The sequence below is a fragment of the Doryrhamphus excisus genome, linkage group LG3 (assembly GCF_037039965.1).
Source record: "Doryrhamphus excisus strain RoL-2023G ecotype Guam linkage group LG3, RoL_Dexc_Guam_v1.1, whole genome shotgun sequence".
Classification (NCBI taxonomy): domain Eukaryota; kingdom Metazoa; phylum Chordata; class Actinopteri; order Syngnathiformes; family Syngnathidae; genus Doryrhamphus; species Doryrhamphus excisus.
Genome location: NC_136359.1, coordinates 5,724,663 through 5,737,921, shown reverse-complemented (window position 1 = coordinate 5,737,921; position 13,259 = coordinate 5,724,663). Strand labels below are relative to the sequence as shown.

The following is a 13,259-nucleotide window of genomic DNA, read 5'->3' as shown; positions in this document are numbered from 1 at the left end:
CAACCACCAAAAGATCTAATGATGTCCTCACAGTCGAGTGAATGAAGAACTGTCAACATGTTAGACTAGAATTTCCCGTTACCTGAGGTGGGTGGAACTGCCGGGGCGGCGTGTGGTTTGTTCCCAAGAATGTAGAAGGAAGTACGGGGCCCTGACGGGACAACTACAAAAAACCCAAAACTGGCTTGGTCACATTTCTGCACCCACAAAAAGCTGCACAGCACAGCAGAGGTGCTAAATGACAGGCAGTTGATGATGACGTCATAATGCAGGAGAAGCTATTTTTAGAGCCTAAGAAAAAATAGCCAAATTCATCTTTTTTAAACTTTCTTCTCAAGCTTTTTACTACATACGCTCCAAACTATTCCCAATGTACTTTTATGCAGTTTTTGTTTTTGTTAAAAAAAAACAATGTAACAATGTATTGTTAGCTAGTCGTGCTCACGTGTCAAAAGTACAGAAAAAACACTCCAGACATAATTAGTGAATATGCAGTTTCTCATGACAGCCAATAGATGGCAGTGTGGCATCTATTCATTTTCCACTTTGCTTGTCAATCATAGGGAACACACGACAAACATTCACAATTTTGATGTGGATGTGTTTTGAGGTGTGAGAAGAAGCCAAAATACCCAAACCTAAGCCCACTCAACACGCTACCCACTCAACTACAGTGCGGCCTGGCAGGATAGCATCTGACTGGTAGTCATGGCGACCATGCATCGAGTCCAAGGTTCTCTATTGGACTTAGACAGTGGAGTCATTAGGCCTATTTTAGGAAGGATTCAGTCCCCCTAAAATGTTCTCACAGCTAGGAGACCAGGGTTCAATTCCACCCTCCACCATCTCTGTGTGGAGTTTGCATGTTCTCCCCGTGCATGCGTGGGTTTTCTCCGGGTACTCCGGTTTCCTCCCACATTCCAAAAACATGCTAGGTTAATTGGCGACTCCAAATTGTCCATAGGTATGAATGTGAGTGTGAATGGTTGTTTGTCTATATGTGCCCTGTGATTGGCTGGCCACCAGTCCAGGGTGTACCCCGCCTCTCGCCCGAAGACAGCTGGGATAGGCTCCAGCAACCTCCCGCGACATTATTGATCCTTATTTGTTTTTTGGATTTTTTTGAATGTCTACTACAGGGGTCTCAAACACGCGGCCCGCGGGCCAAATGTGGCCTGCAGGACACTAGTTTGAGGCCCCCGCCTTGATATGAAAGTTTAATGTTAGTGCGGCCCATTCAAGTTTGATATGGATGCTGTATGGCAGTGGTCCCCAAACTAAGGCCCGGGAGCCGGACACGGCCCACTTCCACATTTGACCCGGCCCCCTGAACAATAAAGCATGTACATTTTCTGTTATAGAACTGGAAATGGTAACCTATTGTGACGTGACTACAACCACACTTTGCCCCAGTCATAGAACATAAACAAAAACAAACTACCCTGACCCTGGCCCCCCTTCAGAGGAGGGAAAAGTCATGTGGCCCTCACTGGAAAAAGTTTGTGGACCCCTGCTGTATGGTATCATGTACCCAGAAAAAATTATTACATTTGATTAATGTTCATGTTAAAGGTTAAATAACTGTTAATAATTATCCTCCCTATCCGTGTGGAAGTGGTAAGTTTTTGGCTATTTAAGTTTAAAGGAAATAACTTGAAGGCTGCCATTTAGGTCGCTAGCTCTCTAGTTTGCGAGTTAGCATGTGTCTCAAGACCCTGCAGTTGCGCAATATGTTGTAAATAAAAAGAGTATAAATGTGACTATAGTCGTGTTTTGTCATGTCTACAGGGCTCTAATAATGCTTTGTTCATTTTAATCTGAAAAAAATAATTTGTCTACCCACCAACTATATGTGGTTTCTTAAGTTTTTATTATTTGCCGTTTTATTATTATTATTATATTTATTTATTTATTACTGATTGATTTTCTTTATTATTGATTTGTTTATTTATTTTTCATCATATTTTGTGTAGAAAAATAAAAATTAAGATATTTGAGAACAGTGGAATGTTTTATCAGAGCTTTTCTTGTAGAAAATTAGAACCAAAGCAAAGTTTATTCATTTTTCTGTTTTTAATAAATGCGTTTTTTTTTTTGTTTTTTTTTGGAAAACCTGATGCGGCCCAGTCTCGCCCAGACCCTAGCTTCAGTGGCCCCCAGGTAAATTGAGTTTGAGACCCCTGGTCTACTACATTCATTCATATCCTGTGCCCCCCCCCCCTCAGAACTGAGTGACGCCCCTGGACTTAGATTGAGGGGAACACACAGGATGCGTCGTCCTGCCAGTCCTTACCACACAGACGAGGCCCTTCAGTCATGTTCGATGCCTCTTGCAACATCTCCCTTTGACGCCCCTGCACAAACTGAATGTGCATATGTGAAGGGTGTTAAACAACAACAATTTGGGCCGTGTTTATTTGGTGTAAAAAAATGACACGTCCTGTTCCGAGCTGAGTCACTGCAACACGTTACCATGACTTCCTGCACAGGTTGACACCAAAAGACGCTCAGGCGTTGCTCATTCAAACGTTTGCCTCCGCAGCAGGCAAGTCAGCCACTCCTCCAGGTCTTATTTCCTCAAATCTGCAGCCGGCTAACTCGACATGCACTGCAACTTCACGGGGACGCTGCTCGTCAGCACGCTCCCCACCATTTTGTCCATAGAGTTTATTTTGGGGGCGCTGAGCAACGGCCTGGCTCTGTGGATCTTCTGCTTCCACCTGAGGCCCTGGAAGAGCAGCACGGTGCTGCTCTTCAACCTGGCCATGGCTGACTTCCTGCTCAACATGATTTTGCCCTTCCGCGCCAGCTACTACAACTCGGGAATCAAGTGGAGATTCGGGAAAACGCTCTGCAACATCTCACAGTTCATGCTGGCTCTGAACCGCACGGGAAGCACCCTCTTCCTGATGGCCATCGCCTTGGACCGCTACATCCGCGTGGTGCACCCGCACCACTTCATCAACTCCATGAGCCCCTCCAAGGCCATGTGCGGAGCGGCCGTGCTGTGGTTGGTCACCGTCTGCATGACCGCCAACGCTTTGACTCTGCAGAACTTCCGCTCGGGCTACTGTGAGAGCTTCCTGGTGGAAACCACGGCCAAGGGGAACCGGCTCTGGCACAAATTCAACTTTCTCTTCTCCTGCTGGATGCCTTTGCTCGTTATCCTGTTCTGCACCATTCGCATCATCTGCCAGCTCAAAGGTAGACAAATGAGCCAGCACGGCAAAATCAAGAAGGCGCTGTGGTTCATCACGGTGGTGGTGGTGGTCTTCACCGTTTGCTTCCTGCCCAGCAACATCACGCAGCTCCTAATTTGGATCGAAACCCAAGAGGCACTTAAAACCCTGCCGGAGTCAGACGTGTGCGACGCCATGGACAGCTTGACCGTGACCTTCTACATGACCGTCAGCCTCACTTATCTCAACAGCGCCCTGGACCCTGTCATCTACTACTTCTCCAGCCCGACCTTCAAGAACATCTGCAGGAAGTCCCTCCACCTGCCGCAAGCTGAAACCACAGAAAGCACAGAGAAGAGGACCCGGGAGACTGGTTCGCACTCGTGCAGCCAGATTTAGAAAGCTAAAAGAACTCTCGGACGGAAGAAGTTCACTCGATGTCCGAGGCACTTTCTCTTCTTGCTGTTCTTCTCATGATGCGTTCAAATGATGACCGTACAAGCATAATCAGCCGTGTGTTTGTTGCATTCAATGTACGCACAAATGAAAGGGAGCTATTGCTGCTAATTCTGGCATATTTACTGGGATGCTTCTGCTCACGTGTTCATCAATAATCCAATAAATAATGACTTTGAGACCAAGTATTCACATTCATGTTCATACATCACACTCAAATTTACATGCAATAATGATGGATCGGGTAATAATAATAATAATAATAATAACAACAATTATTATTAATAATAATAACAGCGCAGACCTCACAGCTAGGAAACCAGGGTTCAATTCCACCCTCGGCCATCTCTGTGTGGAGTTTGCATGTTCTCCCCGTGCATGCGTGGGTTTTCTCCGGGTACTCCGGTTTCCTCCCACATTCCAAAAACATGCTACGTTAATTGGCAACTCCAAAACTCCAAAGAACAGAAAAGGTGTCCAGTGTTTATAGAACATAAACAGTTTTTTCATTTATAAGTCGCTCTGGAGTATAAGTCGCAGGAACAGCCAACCTATAAAAAAAAGTGCGACTCATAGTCCGGAAAATACAGTACTTGGAATAAATATGGATATAGTCATCCATCATTTATCACGATTAATTGCTTTCAGACCCGACTGTACCTCGGTTTGTACTCGTTTTAGCATAGCAAACCTGTTTACAAGATTCTAAATGCAGTTTTTAACATTATTAGAGACCTCTAAGATGCACGGTGGTTTAGTAGTTAGCATGTACACAGTCACGAAATCGGGAAGACTTGGGTTCGAGTATGCGCTTGAGCATCTCTATGTGGAGTTTGCATGTCCCGCCAAGGCCCCCGGGCGTGGGTTTTCTTTGGGTACTCCGGCATGCTAGGTTAATTGGCGACTCCAAATTGTCCATAGGTATGAATGTGAGTGTGAATGGTTGTTTGTCTATATGTGCCCTGTGATTGGCTGGACACCAGTCCAGGGTGTACCCTGCCTCTCGCCTAAAGACAGCTGGGATAGGCTCCAGCACCCCCGCCACTGGAGCTAGGGTCTGAGCGAGACTGGGCCGCATCAGGTTTAAAAAAAAAAACCCCAAAAAACGCATTTATTAAAAACAGAAAAATTAATAAACTTTGCTTTGGTTGCGGTTTTCTACAAGAAAAGCTGTGATAAAACATTCCACTGTTCTCAAATATCTTACTTTTTATTTTTCTACACAAAATAAGATGAAAAATAAATAAACAAATCAAGAATAAAGAAAATCAATCAATCAGTAATAAATAAATATAATAATAATAATAAAACGGCAAATAATAAAAACTTAAGAAACCACATATAGTTGGTGGGTAGACAAATTATTTTTTTCAGATTAAAATGAACAAAGCATTATTAGAGCCCTGTAGACATGACAAAACACGACTATAGTCACATTTATACTCTTTTTATTTACAACATATTGCGCAACTGCAGGGTCTTGAGACACATGCTAACTCGCAAACTCGAGAGCTAGCGACCTAAACGGTAGCCTCCAAGTTATTTCCTTTCAACTTAAATAGCCAAAAACTTACCACTTCCACACGGATAGGGAGGATAACTATTAACAGTTATTTAACCTTTAACATGAACATTAATCAAAAGTAATAATTTTTTCTGGGTACATGATACCATACAGCATCCATATCAAACTTGCGCGGGCCGCACTAACATTAAACTTTCATATCAAGGCGGGGGCCTTAAACTAGTGTCCTGCGGGCCACATTTGGCCCACGGGCCACGTGTTTGAGACCCCTGGTTTAAAGCAAGTATATATCAGTGAAAAAGGACGGTAATGATATCGGCCGATACTGAACGGGGGCAGATTTGAGTACAAAACTAGGTACAGTCGGGTCTGAAAGCAATTAACCGTGATAAATGACGGATGACTATATATATATTTTTTTCTAAGTACCGTATTTTCCGGACTATAAGTCGCACTTTTTTTCCTAGGTTGGCTCTTCCTGAGACTTATACTCCAGAGTGACTTATAAATGAAAAAAACTTGAACTTGCCTTCCAAGAGGACGTAATGTCTGTTTTGGTCAAGTAGTTTGTTAAATAAATTACCCGCAAAAAATACCACTTATACTCCAGTGCTACTTATGGATGTTTTTTTCTACCTAATGATGCATTTTTGGCCTTGTGCGACTTATACTCCGGAGCGACTTATAGTCCAGAAAATACGGTATTTCCGAGTACATTTTCAAATATTTTTCGGCCCTGACCATCTTTGGTGATTGTGCTGGGAAAAACAAACAATATAAACTGTGTGCTTTTTCTTCTAAAATGATTTTGCTTCACCGAAAACATCACCCCCCCCCCAAAAAAAAAAACAAAAATCACCAATAAGAGCTGCACGCTTCCTCTCTCTTTTCAAATATTCAAACCCCCAATTTCACACCTCTACGCTGGAAAGCACATTGCAGTTCATTTCCCCGACTGAAAAGCAGTGGGGGAAATGAAAAAGTTTGATTCTCAGTAAAGGTGGTCACATGTCAGATGTTGATATAGAAAGGGTTCAGGGTCATGGCCGATGAGATGCGAGGTCCACCCTGGATTGGTCGCCGGCCAATTGCAGGGCAGACACAGAAAGACCATTGAAGCATTCACACTTCTGTACAATAGAAAAACTACCAAAAAACGCAACCATGACAATGATGACTCTGCATTTCCTTTGCTCATTCAGAAACAAGTCTTGTTTCCTTAAATGGCTGCAAGAGCCTGAAATATGTTATAATGCTTTCATAAATGACCCATATATGGCGACAATTTAAAAGGAAAAAACTGCAATGTGGGCAAGTACTGTCTGGAATAAAATATATAAAGACCACTGCTTGAACTCCAATTTGTTCACATTTAACAAGGAAAAAGTCTGTTCCAGGGTCAAACTGTGTTCATCACAAAAGAAAAATGCAATGTTTTCTTAACTGTCATCCAAGAGTCAAAAGAAGCTGATGTGAGAACAATGCAACAAAAACACAGTAACCTTTTTCTGTTAAGTAGTACGTATATTAGAGTGCTAAAAAACGAGTCCATTAATTGGAGGAATCAAAGAGAGGCTGTTATAACCTCAAAAAAGGCATATTGAAGCAAAATGCGCTAATTCCTGGTGTTATCAAGCATAAAAAATGGCTAAATGAACTAGCTCAATGAGCTTAAACTACAAACACAAGGCAGAAGAAGCATTGTAATTGTGAATGTAGTATCTCACATTGGCCACCAGGTGTCAGTAATTGTTTGGTGACACAAGGACCAGATGTGATCACCGGAACAGGCAGTTATTGCAGGTTAAAATGATCGCACAACAGGCACAGTAATAATAATAACAATAATAATAATAATAACACAGACTACTCCTGGGGTCCATCAACCACGACAAGCTAAAACTCAACTCTGAACCACTTCCTGTCCCGCCACACATTTGTTCGCCTGCCACTAAAGTCACCTAGGGAACACATTTATTGCAACACACAACATTTTAGTCTCAAATAGCCTACTCCTATATAAATTAATAGGAATATATAAATAGGAATAAATAGCCTATTTACTCTTATGTCTTATTAGGCTCTTATTATATTAGGTAAAATGAGTGTAAAGCCATTTAAAGTCATTTATTTATCTTATTTATGTCACATGATGACTACTAGATTGTGTCTAGTGTGACAATCATGTTCCAAGGGCTGTAATAATGTTAAAAACATATTTAGAAGATCAAAAACAGGTTTTCTATGCCATAACTACAAAAATGTTCCATTTATCAAGACTGAATCCTGCAGTACTTTGCTGAAATTCACTTAAGGAACCAATTAAGGCAATAAACAAGGGTTGACTGTATGTCTATGTTACTTTAATAATGATTTGGAGTGCATGATAAAGTGGAAAGGAACACGTAGCTCTCTCGGACTTTGTCATTTATGAACAAATCTATTGCGCAACACAGAACTCAGAACTAGCGAGTTCAGGGTCAACAAGAGTATGGCCAGTGAACACACAGCTGAGTCGCAACATTTTAAAGCGCATGCAGAGATAAAGCTGTGGCACTGGCTGACCAGTTCGACCAATTGTGGAATTAAATCAGGAGGTTGCCTACAGCCACAGGTGCCAATTTTTTTTTGACCCGGTGTTAATCAGAGACCCAGCCACTAAAGGAGACGAGGATGTTAATGAGAAGCGCTAATTGGAGCATTTCCAGTAGTATAATAAAAACAGTACTTTTCATACAGGAATGTCACCTGACAATATTCAACAATGGAGAAATATTTATTTGAATATGAAAGAGGAAGTATGATAAATATTACTTTTCATCCAGAAGAACAATAACAGCAGGACAAACTCCAGTCTGGATGGTCCTAGAGGAAAAAACATTCACTTTAACCAAAACTGTAATAATTTAATGAACTTACATCAATAAGGGTCGTTACCTCAAGGTGGGGGGGTGGGGGGGTCAGTGCTTGCCTGTGAGATGTTCTCTGTGTTTGGTGTACTCCTGAGACAGCCAGCGAGCCTCGTCCTGACTGAGGACCACAGTAAACATTGTCATTTTGGTGCACGATGACGGTTGCAATACGGCTAATGTATGGCTAAAAATGACGTTTCCCATGATGCTTAAGAAGCAATGATGTGGAGGAGCGAAGTGGAAGCTAATGTCTCATTCTGAAGGCTTATGTAGTGATCTCTGACACCTCTTAAGTAGGTTTGATCAAGTGTAGAATTACCACAGCTTCTGTTTGGACTGCTCGAACTGACAGCCGACAGGTTTCGAAAGGCGTGACAAAGAGGATAGCTCAAGCTAAATGGCTAATTGGCCTCCAGGCAAAAGTGACACCAAGAGCAACGAAAGACAGAGAGAGACTGACAACGTGTGTGACGCAGGAATAATGAGGCTGTTGAATTGTGATGCTGAAGAAGACGACTTTAGTGGTTTTAGTTCCCATGAGGATGAATGACTTTTGTGGTAGACTACTGTTCAACTAGCCATATTACACACTGTTAAAAAAACATTCATTTAATTAAAAGCTAAAAAAACAAAAAAAAACAGAATTACTACAGCTTCTGTTTGGACTGCTCAGACTGACAACCGATGGGTTTCAAAAGGCGTGACGAAGAGGATAGCTCAAGCTAAATGGCTAATTTGCCTCCAGGCAAAAGTGACACCAATAGCGACAACGAAAAAGAGACAGAGACTGACAACGTGTGTGACGCAAGAATAATGATGCTGTTGAATTGTGATGCTGAAGAAGACGACTTTAGTGGTTTTAGTTCCCATAGGGATGAATGACTTTTGTGGTAGACTACGGTTTAACTAGCCACATTACACATTGTTAAAAAACCCATTAAATTAATTAAAAGCTAAAAAAAACAGAATTACTACAGCTTCTGTTTGGACTGCTCGGATTTGCCTCCAAGCAAAAGTGACACCAAGAGCGACAACAAAAGAGAGGCAGAGACTGACAACGTGTGTGATGAAGGAATCATAAGATTGTTGAAAATGACAACTTTAGTGGTTTTAGTTCCCATAGGGATGAATTACTTTTGTCGTAGGCTACTGTTTAACTAGCCACATTACACACACTGTTAAAAAAACAACATTCATTTAATGAAAAGCTAAAAAAAAAAAACAGAATTACTACTACAACCAACAGGTTTCGAAAGGCTGGTTACTACGTGACGAAGAGGATAGCTCAAGCTAAATGGCTAATTTGCCTCCGGGCAAAAGTGACACCGATAGCGACAACGAAAGAGAAACAGAGACCGACAACATGTGTGATGAAGGAATAATGACGCTGTTGAATTATGATGCTGAAGAAGACAACGTTAGCGGTTTTAGTTCCCAGGAGGAGGATGATAGCAATGACTGACTTCCCTTATTAATTATTCATATTTCATGTACTGTTCCAAAAAAAAGCATTCATTTAATTCATAAAATTTGCAATTTTTCAGCGAACTAAATATCCCAGGTTACATACAATATGGACACCAGCGACTTATAGACAGGTGCGGCATATATATATACAAATCTTTTTTCCTCTGGGGCGCTCTATAGTTGGGAAATGGCGGTACATTTTAAAAAGTGTTCGTGTTTGTTGATGCAACATAAGTACGGTAAATATGGAGCATATACGGTACATAGACTGCACATCTATCTCCATCAATGTATGATTGAGATAGTTTCCCACCCTCTCATAAACTCTAGTGGTGGATCATATCAAGATTACACAATTATAAATGAGGAAATATCTTGTTGAGCAATAACGTTACACACCATACAGCCGTTGTCATGGCAACCTGTTGACAAAGAACCACCCAGTCCCGAGTGTTGTCAACTAACCAAGCTACTAATCATGACTAACCAGTTGATGTTGACCAGGTAGTTGGCCATGTCCTCCATCTGCTCCGGTTGGCCGTTGGTCACCATGAACTCCTTCAGACGTGAGAAGTGTTTGCTTTTCACCAGCTTGCTGTGTTGGCCATGTTGGATGATGAAAGCCAGCACGGTGTCCCGAATCTGAAACGCAGAAAAGAAATAAGATGTGATGTAATAATCTGAGCCAATCTAATCAATCCCCCTACTGGGATGAAATACTTTTCATTGTTTACAGTATGTGTACTGGCCTAATTCTAATATTATGACCTGGATAACAATAATGGCATATCTTCTCACCATCAAACCAGCTTTGAGTTTCCTCTTTTGCAGCTCTCGTCACGTGTCGCCCAATTGCACAAGAGCCCCGACTTAATAAGAAGCCTCTACAAGGTACTTCGATTGCTACTCTATAATTCTACTCTCCCATCAAACACGCTTCAATCATGAGCGCCTAACCTGAGAGGGGATACCCGCTAATTCCCCCGTGTTCATAAGCTCCTCCTCCTGATCCAGCACAGTGACGGGGTCACGCATCGACAGAAAGCCCTGCAAACAGCAAAAACATGATGTAAACGTGATGTAATTATAGGTTATCACATGGTTTGTCTGGTATCAGGCCAGGTGACCTTCGGTCTCGGGCTGATACTGACACTTGGGGGCATGATACTGGGCCTGATACCAGACAAACCATGTGATGATCTTATTATCACATACTATTTAATCATGAGCTTATTATCACGTACTATTTAATCAAAAGACCATTTTGTTTCCAGACAATTTTCAGTTTATTACATGTATTATCACATACTACAGTATTAATTGGCCCTGTACCCTAGAAAACCTTCGGTCTCGGGCTGATACTGACACTTGGGGGCATGATACCTGGCCTGATACCAGACAAACCATGTGATAACCTATAATTATATCTAAACAGTGTAAACACAATAATTGCAAAACTATTTCAACAATAATATTTTATCAACAGTCTTATCTTATCAATGTCTGACAATTAAAGTTCCATTAATCAAGTTTGGGTTTTTTGGTGACTGGAGAAGCACTAGGCACTAAGCACTCGTGTGCTGTTCTCTGATTGGTTGTTTCACGGGCACGATACCAGAGCAGCGCGCTCTTAGCTACAGGGGGTGATACTGGACATGGTTAAACTCTATATTTTATCAGTATCACAGGATCATTTGGGCTTTTTCCCGTATCATTCATGGGTGGTTTCTAGGGTACAGGGACAATTAATACTGTATGTGATAGGTAGAAGAATAGGAATTCAATTGACAACGGGAGCTCAGGACGCTCAAGTGAGACCAATACCAAGAAAGAATACAGTAGACTAAACTAAAACAGACGACACTAAAAGTAAAACCCAGACACTGTACTTCAGGTCTGATGATATCGGTGAGACTAGAAATAAAATCTGACCCCAAATCACTGGGTTGGGTTGGAAAAGTTGCAGGTGGTACAACTAAATCTGACCCGAGAGCAGCAGATGGGGACTCAACTGAAAAAAGAAAGAATAAAAAAACTGAAATAGTAGGCCGTGTCGGGTCAGACCAAGGTTGCACCAACAATGGGACCCAAAGTCTATAGAGACACAGATGAGACTATTTATCAGAACCAAATAGGGAACACAGGTGAGCCCAAAGCAAAAAACAGAAAGGAAGAGTAGGACTGAGCCCAGACCCAAAAAGCAGCAGGTCGGACTTGAAGAGAAACAGGTTCAGTTCACGTACTTGAATCTGCTGAGCTTTCTTGCTGGCCGAGGGGATGAGAAGAAGCGTTCCCAGGGCAAAGGCTAGCAGGTTGAACTGTGCAAAGCCTTTGGCCATCCCGATCAGTTCCATATTCAACAAGAACGGACACCTTGGAAAGGATAGCAGGCCAAAAATACCACACAGGTGAGACTGAAGGGTTAAGGCATTTGGTGCTGGAGAGGAACGCAGGAAGTCACTGAAGGATATGTAGGATTCTACCCTGGTCACTGGGTGACAGTAAGTCAGTGAAACACACACACCAGACTTGATCGCCAAAATAACAGGCTTCTATTGCAGGTTTGAATAACACAACAGACACAATAACCCTTCGTAAAAATCTCCAATAACAACATGGGCTACATTGAGCATCTCCGACAAATGGCTTAAATACTACAGTAAACCTCGGATATATCGGACTCGGATATATCGGAAATTCGCTCACAACGGACAGATAAAAAAGAACCAATTTTTCTGTAATGCATTTCCAATAAAAATTAATTGCATATATCGTATTTTTTTATCACGGATTTCGCCTATTTCGAACAAAATCTCCAGTCCCGTTCCAATTTCCCTCGCATATATCGGATGGCAGCATCGTGTCTTTCTCCTGGCTCCAGATTTAGGACAAATAATAATAATACTAGCACAGCAGTGAATGAGATCTTAACCTCACTATTGGAAATAACGTAGGCCTGACGGGCGTGCTTAATTAACAATTTGTTATGCTCAGAGTCCAATAAAGTTCAATTCTCATTACCTTACGTCTCTTTTCATTGCCCAGTCCAGGTACATTGGAAACATAGTCAAGGAAGTGCCTTTTTATAACGGATAAAATCCGATATACGCATATACCGGATATAAATCCAATATATGCGTAAGACGGACATTTTCCGGTATATGCATATAACGGATTTTGCTTATATCGGACAAAACCAGTGGGAACAATTGAATCCGATTTATCCGAGGTTTACTGTATTTTTATGTCCACTACATTGGCTAATACGAGTGTAAAGGTGACTATAGGGCCACCCATCTTCTATGCCGCTTATGCTGTAGCCTATCCCAGCTGTCTTCGGGCAAGAGGCTAGGAACACCCCCGACTGGTGGCCAGCCAATCACAGGGCACATATAGACAAACAACCATTCACACTCACATTCATACCTATGGACAATTTGGAGTCGCCAATTAACCTAGCATGCCGGAGTACCCAAAGAAAACCCACGCCCGGGGGCCTTGGCGGGACATGCAAACTCCACACAGAGATGCTCAAGCGCATACTCGAACCCAAGTCTTCCCGATTTCCTGACTGTGTACATGCTAACTACTAAACCGTGCATCTTAGAGGTCTCTAATAATGTTAAAAACTGCATTTAGAATCTTGTAAACAGGTTTGCTATGCTAAAACGAGTACAAACCGAGGTACAGTCGGGTCTGAAAGCAATTAATCGTGATAAA

General features: G+C 42.0%; 2 protein-coding genes across 2 annotated transcripts in view; one reads left to right on the top strand and one right to left on the bottom strand.

The window, feature by feature from the left end:
• Positions 1-2,550: 2,550 nt before the first annotated feature.
• Positions 2,551-3,809, top strand: LOC131128332 (hydroxycarboxylic acid receptor 2-like). The gene has a single exon (XM_058071072.2). The coding sequence runs from the start codon at positions 2,604-2,606 to the stop codon at positions 3,576-3,578; it is 975 nt and encodes a 324-aa protein (XP_057927055.2). The 5' UTR covers positions 2,551-2,603; the 3' UTR covers positions 3,579-3,809.
• Positions 3,810-7,528: 3,719 nt separating this feature from the next.
• kntc1 (kinetochore associated 1) overlaps positions 7,529-13,259 on the bottom strand; it is a 49,814-nt gene continuing 44,083 nt past the window's right edge. Inside the window, exons 57-61 of the mRNA XM_078789515.1 lie at positions 11,783-11,912; positions 10,497-10,586; positions 10,027-10,181; positions 8,098-8,190; positions 7,529-8,025 (exon numbers count right to left, since the gene is read on the bottom strand). Coding sequence (XP_078645641.1) covers positions 8,121-8,190; positions 10,027-10,181; positions 10,497-10,586; positions 11,783-11,912 — 445 coding nt within the window. The 3' untranslated portion in view covers positions 7,529-8,025; positions 8,098-8,120. The remainder of the gene's footprint in view (positions 8,026-8,097; positions 8,191-10,026; positions 10,182-10,496; positions 10,587-11,782; positions 11,913-13,259) is intronic.